Source organism: Aplysia californica, unplaced genomic scaffold (assembly GCF_000002075.1).
Source record: "Aplysia californica isolate F4 #8 unplaced genomic scaffold, AplCal3.0 scaffold01670, whole genome shotgun sequence".
In the NCBI taxonomy this organism is placed as follows: Eukaryota; Metazoa; Mollusca; class Gastropoda; order Aplysiida; family Aplysiidae; genus Aplysia; species Aplysia californica.
Window position 1 is genome coordinate 3,549 of NW_004798940.1, and position 10,401 is coordinate 13,949.

General features: G+C 45.8%; 1 protein-coding gene across 1 annotated transcript in view; it reads left to right on the forward strand.

Annotated features, from left to right (window-relative positions):
• The window catches only part of LOC101863564 (MICAL-like protein 2), a gene marked incomplete at its 5' end in the record, with an annotated part of 39,518 nt that overhangs the window by 3,504 nt on the left and 25,613 nt on the right, over window positions 1-10,401 (forward strand). Inside the window, 3 exon segments of the mRNA XM_005113156.3 lie at window positions 238-4,497; window positions 7,096-7,290; window positions 8,557-8,674. Coding sequence (XP_005113213.2) covers window positions 238-4,497; window positions 7,096-7,290; window positions 8,557-8,674 — 4,573 coding nt within the window.

The window sequence follows — 10,401 nt, forward strand, 5'->3', positions numbered from 1 at the left end:
CTTTCCCAAGGACACAAAGTCGGGCCCTTGACGGGATTCGAACCCACGACCTTACGGTTGCGAGTCCGAGAGCCTAACCACTAGGCCACCGACACCACAGTACAAGTAACATTTGTAACAATACATGTAACATTTGTTACAATACATGTAACATTTGTAACAGTACACGTAACATTTGTAACGGTACATGTACCATTTGTAACAATACCAGTAACTTGCCACCATCTCTGGTCACAGGTGGGTCGCGGCGGCGGTGCGGGCAGCGTGGGTGACAAATGCGCCATCTGTGGGAACAAAGTGTACCTGCTGGAGCGACACATGGACCAGGGCAAGCTCTACCACCGCTCCTGTTTCCGACACAGCGAACTGTCGCCCACCAACAAGGTGTTCTCCCGCTCGCCCTTCATGTCTCCGTTGCTGAGCTCCGAGGTCCCACAAGCCCCATGGGCGGAACGCCAGGCGCAGCTGGACGACAAGAAGTCTGGCGAGCTGTCGCTGAAAGGTCCGCCGCACGGCTCTCCCCGTACAGCGAGTGTCGGCCCGAGCGTGTCTGCGGCTCAGCGTCGGGCAGACGGCACGGGTGGGAAACATTCTCTGGCTGAGCCTGATAGGGAGGACAGCAAGAAGTCCAAGATACTCCCAAAGACTTTGTTTGGAGACAAATCCAGTACTCAGAAAGAGGCAACAGGGGAGGTCAGTTCTCCCAGAACTGATGCTAAGGATGATCTCCCCATGCCTCTGTCGGGAAAAGAGGCCAAAAAGTTGGAGAAACGACGACAGGCGCTACTGGCAGCGGAGAAACCGATCTCTCAGACTCCAGTGCGCCGGAACGTGCCTCTGATATTTCAGCAGAAAGATGAAAAAGAGAAAAGCATGGCATCTGGGTCAGCCAAGGACGTTTCAACGAGTCTCAAAACGTCGTCTGTGTTTACATCAGGGAGGACAGGGGGGACCTCATCGCAGTCCAAAGTGTCTGCTCTCGTGTCGAAGTCAGAAACAAACTCTGTTGTGGACAAAAAGACTGGCAGCGGTACAGACCGACCCGGGGGGAAGGCTTTCTACACTGCCAGTCAGGGCTCCAAGGATGCGGGCAGGAAGTCAGGTTTGCCCAGCGTGCAGCAACTACAAGAGAAGTTCTCGAGTTCCTCTAGCAACGCGGCCCAGGTCGACAGAGCTGTGGACTTGACCGCGACCGCCCCAGTGGCCAAACCACGGACAGGCGTGAGCCACAAGCAGGAGATGGTGCCAGGGAATGACAGTTCCTCCTCGCTGATCAACGACAAAAGTTCACAAAACTTTCCAAAAGCTGCCCCCAGGAAGAAGGTGGGGGAGCTCTCGTCCTCGCACAAATCGCTCGCCCCTGCTCGGCCAAAGTCACCTCCACACTTGAAGAACTCGCTGGCCACGCAGTCGGACACAGGCTCCAGTGACTCCAGTACCTCCACGCCTCGTTCTGGCCGATCCACGTCGTCTGTCCCTCCTCCTCTACCTTCTTCTGCACCTCCTCCCCTCCCCTCCACAGCGCCTCCCTCCCTCCCCTCCACAACGCCTCCCTCCCTCCCCAGTTGTCCCCCTCCACCCCTCCCTAGTAGCGACCCTGTGGGCTCTGTCGGCTCCAAGGGACACAAACACTCTCAGAAATCTACCAATGAGGAGATGACTCTACAGGAAATCAAAGCATCTCTCCACTCACACAAACGGCCCGTGTCGACGCACGTACCAGACGCCAGCTCCACGTCACAGCACCCGTCTCCCCACAGTGTGTTAGCCCAGGCCAAGTCGAAGCTGCACTCGGCAAAGAAACCCGACCAGGGGAAACACGATGGAGAAGTGAAGACCCACGGCCCTGTGAAGTCGCGGGTGGCGGGCAACAACGCGCACACGGCCTCCACCAGCAACAAGTTGTCGGACCGTCGTTGGTCCAGCCCGGCAGACACAGACTCCCAGCCCCTGGCCATGTATGTGCTGCCACAGGAGAACCAAGACAAAGGTTCCGTCCTCTCTGGGCTCCTGGCCTCCCTGGCAGGTGTACGCGGCCGCTCCACCACCTCCTCCACCACTTCCTCCCCGTCCCCGACAGACTCTACGACCCCGCCCCTACTCTCTGCCGGGGCCGCGACTCCCACAGCCTCCACCTCACACTCCACGTCTGCCTCTACGTCTGCCTCTACGTCTGCATCGACTTTCTCGTCCTGTGTCACTCCAGCACCCTCGTCCTCCACACCTTTGGTGTCTGCATTATCATCCTCTGTTAAGCCTTCATCATCCTCATCATCAGCGTTATCATCCTCTGCTAAACCTTCATCATCCTCATCATCATCGCTATTGTCATCGACCTTCAAGACGGCCCCTTCCAGCCCAACGACAGCCCCGGACTCGACAACTCGTTCCTCCAGTCACCTGACCTTGACATCCACGTCTGTACCCGCCGTCTCTGTCTCTTCCTCTCAGGCCGACAGACCTCAGCTGTCAAAACCAGCCACCACCGCCCCGGTGATCACACCTCCCGGTGGCCTGGGTACAAAGACTGCCCCGTCAGCGACAGAACTACCGGAGGCTTTGAACGTACTCGGCAAACTGAAACACGTCACTGATCCAGCATCTTCCACGTCTGCCGGTAAATCGTCTTCCTCAAACTCTGCGGGTAATGTCGACAAGTCTAAAAGTACAAAAGCTGAAGAACAAGGGAAAATTCCCAAGGGCATTTTGAAGAAAAACTCTGAAAATTCTTCTGCCACTAAAATTAGTTCCACGGACAGCAAGACGGACAAGTCCAAAACTGGTGGGCCAGACAAAGACAAAAGTTCAGCAACTGTTGGACAGAAACTTGTGGACGCCTTCAAGCCTGTGACTGGGAAAGAGAAGACAGGGAGGACCATTACTTCCGGGCCGAGCCATCCTTCCCCAGCCCCTCGGTCACCGCGGAAGGAAGTCCTGGCAGAGACCAAGTCGAATCTCAAACCTTCGGAGAAACGATCCGAGATTGGAGGTAGTCGAGAAGAGCTACACTCCAGCAAGGAGAACATTTCCCACATCAGTGAGGTGCGACTACGCAAGGTAATGCCCACCAGCAGACAGGAGAACAAACAAGCTGCCACGCCCGCTTTTGATGTGAAGTTGAACAAAGTGGAACTGAACCCCAAGTCTGACTCGAAACAAGTCCCCAAAACTCCCACAGAGAGCTGTAGTCAGGCTGATAGGACAGGGAAACCTTCAGGCCGGGACGGAAGTAACCATTGGTCAGCTGTGAGTGTCGGTGACAGAGCGGAGAATGCGACTGTGTCAAACAACACAGTGTCAAACAAGACTGCGGGGCCAGAGTCAGATGATGACCTGGACGACCTCCCGCAGTGGAAGAAAGCCTTGGAGGAGCGGAAGAAGAAGCTGAGGGAGAACGTAGCGCGGTCCGAGGTGGATCCTCCGCCGTGGAGACGAGAGAAGAGTTCCGAGGCTGGCTACGAGAGATCCCTGTCGGCGGAGGTGCTCAACGGGACGGACAACAACAATCTGGTCGTAGAGTCTCTGGCAAGTCCTGGCACAGCGCCAGCCACCAGGAGGAAGTCGCCAGTGCCAGGTAAGAGGTCCAGCCCCCGGCCACAGTCTGCCGATATTTTGGATGTTGCCAGGACGGAGAAAAAGCTGGACTGGCAACACGAGGCAGAGCGACGTATGGCGGCTCTGGGCGGGTTTGACACGGACGAGGAAGACAGGTCACGTGGGGAGGAAGACCGACCTGGTGGGGAGCCCTCGAAGCCTAAGAGAACGCTTCCCACTGTCCCCACCGAGGCCGCTCTCAACGGATTGAGGAACAAACCTACGGCAAACGCTCTCTCGAATGTTGAAGATTCTAAAACAGCAAAGAAAACTGTGACTGTGAGTTTGGAAGACAAAAGTGATTCTCGTTCTGTGTCAACGGCTAAGTCTAGTGTTCTCAAGGATGTGGGGAAGAAAGTGGATCTTACGACAAGGAGAGAGGGGAAGGAGGTGAAGTCTGTGGAAGGCGCTAGTGTCAAGGAGGATCTGTCGGTTCCCAGTGGGACCCAGGGTGGGCAGGGCAAAGGGGAGGACTTCCGGGACAAACTGCAACAGTTGAAACACGTGAACAACGGGGATCCGGCCAAGAAGAACGGGTTCAAGGCCAAAGTGCCGGGGGTGGGCGGCGTGGGACAGGTCAAGGACGGGGAGGTGGGCCTGACTGCGCCGCGCAAACTGAACATCACCAACAACAACGTGAGCGGCGGGGACAACAGAGACCAGAAAGTTTCTTCATCGACGGAGAAGACGCACGTGACAGACAACGACCATATCAGGAAACTGATGAAGCAGACAGCACCGACAAGCTCTGACCCCACGCACTCTGCCACTGGTGGTAAGGACTCCGAGAAGGGCAACAAGGTCGACAGACACGCTTCCTCACCGACGGCCAACAAGGTCGACAAACACGCTTCCTCACCGACGCCCAAGAGGAAGATCACTGTACTGGGCAGGAACAAAAAGGTGAGAGCTGTTGCCAGGGAACTAGCTGCCTCGTTTCTCTTTTTCTTTTGCCAAAAGAATTGAATGAAAGAGTTGTGATCTTACTCGTCCTGTCTGTAAATCTATAAATCTGCGTTGTCTGTAGTGGTGAATCTATCACAAATGTTGTCTGTGGTGATGAATCTATCACAAACGTTGTCTGTAGTGTCTGTAGTGATGAATCTATCACAAACGTTGTCTGTAGTGATGAATCTATCACAAACGTTGTCTGTAGTGATGAATCTATCACAAACGTTGTCTGTAGTGATGAATCTATCACAAACGTTGTCTGTAGTGATGAATCTATCACAAACGTTGTCTGTAGTGATGAATCTATCACAAACGTTGTCTGTAGTGATGAATCTATCACAAACGTTGTCTGTAGTGATGAATCTATCACAAACGTTGTCTGTAGTGATGAAGTATCATAAATCTAGACATTAGATTTAATAATGTCTAGATCTAAAGTCTAGATCTAAAGTCTAGATATCTATATCTAAATCTTTAATATAATGTCTAGATCTAATGTCTAGATATCTATATCTAAATCTTTAATATAATGTCTAGATCTAAAGTCTAGATCTAATGTCTAGATATCTATATCTAAATCTTTAATATAATGTCTAGATCTAATGTCTAGATATCTATATCTAAATCTTTAATATAATGTCTAGATGTAATGTCTAGATCTTTAATATAATGACTAGATCTAATGTCTAGACTCTATATATATACAATGTCTAGATCTAGATCTAACGTCAAGATATAAAGTCCTAGATCTAGACCCTTTTAGATCTAGACATTTGATCTAGACATTTTATCTAGACATTTGATCTAGATGTTTTATCTAGACATTAGATCTAGACGTTTTATCTAGACATTAGATCTAGACATTTTATCTAGACATTAGATCTAGACGTTTTATCTAGACATTAGATCTAGACGTTTTATCTAGACATTAGATCTAGACATTTTATCTATATAGATACATTGTATATGAAGACCCCAGGGGAAGAAACGGCAAGGTCACATTTTTGACATTTAGATCTAGAGATATTTGAATTTTAAAGTTTGAAAACTCTCAGCATGTTAATGATTCCACGAATTATTCATTGCTTTCATATTTTCACACCACTATCTCATTATGAATCAGTTTTTTATACTAAAATGTAGCCTGTTATTTAGTTTGATTAATTTTTTTTTCTACTTTTTTAATTTGTGTGCAATTTGGACATTGCTGTTTTCGCCTGTAAATTCTGTAAAAAGGACCTTGCTTGTTTTTACACCGTTTTAGTGAACAAAAAGCTACTTAACGCTCGATGGATTTGACAACGTAGTTTTTCTCTATCGAAGTGACTATTCCCAGTGACACTGGGGATAGGTACAGAAACTATTCCCAGTGACAATGGAACTCTTTTGCATTTAAACAATCAGAAGTCTTTTCACTGTAGACTCTGTTCTCACTTCAGTTCAGAACTTTTGTTCTCTTCTCATATTGCCATAGAGTTACCCCCTTTTAGTGCCTATAGTGTAGATCTTTGCCGAGGGCTTGGACTTGACCCTAGAATAGATCTAGAACTATATCCAGATCTAGAATCCAGATCTAGAAGAAAGAAAATCAGGAAGGATTTCTACCTGTCCTGTACCGTGGTCCGGTCTTCAGAATCTGTATGAAGATCTAGATCTACGTGTACATAAATTACGACTGAATAACAAGCAAGCATAGAATGATCATTCCTTTTTCTTTAAAAAATTCTTCCACGCACACTAGAATTAGAATCTACTTTAGTTTAGTTAGATCTAGAATCTAGTATCTAGATCTACATTAGATATAGTTTATCTAGTATTTAGTAACCAATCACCTTCATGCCCATGTAGATCAGTGTGGAAACAATAGATCTAATGGGCCTGTCTGTTCTCAGTGTCACTGGGAATAGTTTCTGGGCCTATTCCCAGTGACACTGGGAACAATTCTGCCATAGTCCCTATTGCCAGTGGTTTCTGGACCTGTCACTGGGAATAGTTTCTGGGCCTATTCCCAGTGACACTTTCTCTCTAGCTCGTCATGGCTGCTCTCCCTGTCAGCTTAGGACAGGTTGTGAATGAAAGAAGTTTGGAGGGATCCTCTATCTTCTTGTCTTGGAATTAATTTTGACTGAAGAAAATTCCCCAGGTCTCCAATAGCTGGGGACAAGAATCCCACAAATTGTAAAATGTGACCCTGCTGTTTGTGGTCTTCATATCTAGACAGACTTTTATCTATACATTATAGATCTATACATTAGATGTACGTATACATTATGATCTATACATTAGATGTATCTATACATTATAGATCTATACATTAGATGTACCTCTATACATTAGATGTACCTATACATTATAGATCTATACATTAGATGTACGTATACATTATAGATACATTAGATATATCTATACATTAGATCTATACATTAGATATACGTATACATTATAGATCTATACATTAGATATACCTATACATTAGATCTCTACATAACATCTCGACGTTATATATGTATACAGACAGTGCAAAACTCACGCTATGCTTGTTGACCTCAGGGAGGCGTGGAGTCCCCGCCGCAGACGCCAGCGTTGAGGAAGAAGATCGAGGTGCCCAGGTTTGACTTTGAGGAGAGCGGGGAGCAGGAGATGCTGGACCAGCGAGAGTCAGGACTCAGCTTTTCCACGGCGAAGCTCACCATTGAGGATGTGCACACTCCGCCACACCGACCTCCACCGGCCAAAGCCACTTCTGTAAGTTGTCTGTGGCACAAAGCCACTTCTGTAAGTTGTCTGTGGCTAGCAGAGAGGTTATATATATTAGAGAGGTTATATATATATCAGAGAGGTTATATATATATTAGAGAGGTTATATATATATCAGAGAGGTTATATATATGTTAGAGAGGTTATATATATATTAGAGAGGTTATATATATATATATATCAGAGAGGTTATATATATATATCAGAGAGGTTATATATATATATATCAGAGAGGTTATATATATATCAGAGAGGTTATATATATATTAGAGAGGTTATATATATAAGAGAGGTTATATATATATCAGAGAGGTTATATATATATTAGAGAGGTTATATATATATATATATCAGAGAGGTTATATATATATCAGAGAGGTTATATATATATATATATATCAGAGAGGTTATATATATATCAGAGAGGTTATATATCAGAGAGGTTTTATATATATATTATTAGAGAGGTTATATATATATATCAGAGAGGTTATATATATATATATCAGAGAGGTTATATATATCAGAGAGGTTATATATATATCAGAGAGGTTATATATATATCGGAGAGGTTATATATATCAGAGAGGTTATATATCAGAGAGGTTATATATGTCAGAGGGGTTATATATATATCGGAGAGGTTATATATCGGAGAGGTTATATATATCAGAGAGGTTCTAGAAAAGATTAAACTGGTGGGCTGGGATGTCATTTTCCTGGTTTTTCCTGTTGTTTCAGTTATGTTGAACAACAAAAACATGAAAGTATATTTTAAAAATCCAGGCCTTAATGTTGTTCCGTTGCTGCTCAAAAGATGATAAGAAAGAACAGTTATTGTTCTCAGCGTTTGTTTTTCTGTCTGTCTGTCTGTCTGTCTGTCTGTCTGTCTGTCTGTCTGTCTGTCTGTCAATACAACTAGCGTAGGGAAATATTCAGTCCCTCACACACACACACACACACACACACACACACACACACACACACACACACACACACACACACACACACACACAGAATCTCAGGAGTCATCTAGATCTTCCTTGTGTGGTTTGGTTTTCCCACAGGTGTGGGTGGCTGGTGGGTGCTGTGCTGTGGTTTGCTCCTTGCTTCCTATCACACATCTATCGTCCTGAACTCTCCTCCTTCTATGTGACTCTCCAGTAGCACCTCTAATCTCCGGCACTTCCATGACCTAATTGTGTTGCATGTGCTGTAAAACTGTCACTAAAACAACGCACAACTTCCCGTCAGGCGGCCAGCCCAGGACACATCTCGGCCATTGAGCTCCAGCAACAGCTGATGGACATCGACAGCCGCCTGTCTGACCTGGAGCTCAGAGGTCGCGACCTTGAGGACTCAATCCGCAATGGTAGGCCGCGGTGTCTTCTGACACCTTCTGTCGCTGCGTGTTGTTGAAGATAGAGGCTTGTTGTTTACTTTGACCGTTGTTGTTTTCATGAGCAGTGTCCGCTCGAGGCATGAATTAACGTACTCATGTTGTACCTCTGTCTCTGTACGAGGCATGAATTAACATATATACATGTACCTCTGTCTCTGTACGAGGCATGAATTAACAAACACATGTACATCTGTCTCTGTACGAGGCATGAATTAACATATATACATGTACCTCTGTCTCTGTACGAGGCATGAATTAACATACACATGTACCTCTGTCTCTGTACGAGGCATGAATTAACGTACACATGTACCTCTGTCTCTGTACGAGGCATGAATTAACGTACACATGTACCTCTGTCTCTGTACGAGGCATGAATTAACGTACACATGTACCTCTGTCTCTGTACGAGGCATGAATTCGTACACATGTGGTACCTCTCTGTGTGGGAAGTTTCCAGTCTCGGTTTTTGCAGTTATAGAGGAACATAGTTAGAAGGTAGAGTTTGGACCTTTCTCATATCTCGTATTCTTGTGCTGTTTCATACAAGACCTCTGACTCATATCTCGTATTCTTGCGCTGTTTCATTCAAGACCTCTCAAATAGACCTCTCTAAACTAGTGTAGACCTGATATGTTTCTTCACATCATGCAAGTTTGTTTCCAACTTAGTCTCTTGGTATCTTCATGAGGAAACTTTCCGAGCATTGCAAGCTTTGTTATGTGAATGAATGTATGCATGGTTTGTGCACCTCCTTTGTCCACAAGTTCATTAGTTAGCTATGTGTGGGTGTATATATACAGTTTTGGTATTTATTTGTCAGCTTCCTGCTATACATAGGCTTCTTGCAACTAACACTCTACTGTGCCCAGGTAGACTTGAGCATCTCCCTCTGAGAAGATCTAGTCCTTTGTCGTTTTCTGGGAAATCTTTTTTATTGCTCGTTTATTTATTTGTCTATTTTTCCTTTTAATGGGGGGGTAGAATTTCAGAAAAGACAGCTGTCTTGTTGGTAGTGGCGGAGACGAAATGTTTGACATGTTTGAAATGTCTGCGACTCTTGTCTCCCCCTGAGCACAGTAGTTTTTGTGTGTTTGATCCTTCTTTTCTACAGCCAGTAGGCCCCCTTCCCTCCCCGGTGCCCCGAGTCTCTTTGTGAAGACTTTAGGTTTGTGCTAGTGATACAATAGTTATTGTACAAGTCTATGGTACAAGTCTATGGTACAAGTCTATGGTACAAGTCTATAGTACAAGTCTATGGTACAAGTCTATGGTACCAGTCTATGGTACAAGTCTATAGTACAAGTCTATAGTACAAGTCTATGGTACAAGTCTATGGTACCAGTCTATTGTACCAGTCTATGGTACAAGTCTAATTTACAAGTCTATGGTACCTGTCTACGGTACAAACTATAACCTTTGACCTGTACTATGTTATACAATAGTTATGGTACCTGTCTACGGTGCCAGCTATAACCTTTGACCTGTGCCATGTTGTACTATAGTTATGGTACCTGTCTACGGTGCCAGCTATAACCTTTGACCTGTGCCATGTTGTACAATAGTTATGGTACCTGTCTACGGTACCAACATCCAGCAGACCCATGTATGTAGGCCCTAACTAACACTAACCGTCCTTTCCCCCTCTAACATTTCAGATGTGCGAAGTATCCAGAAGCGTAGAATGTTGGGGTATT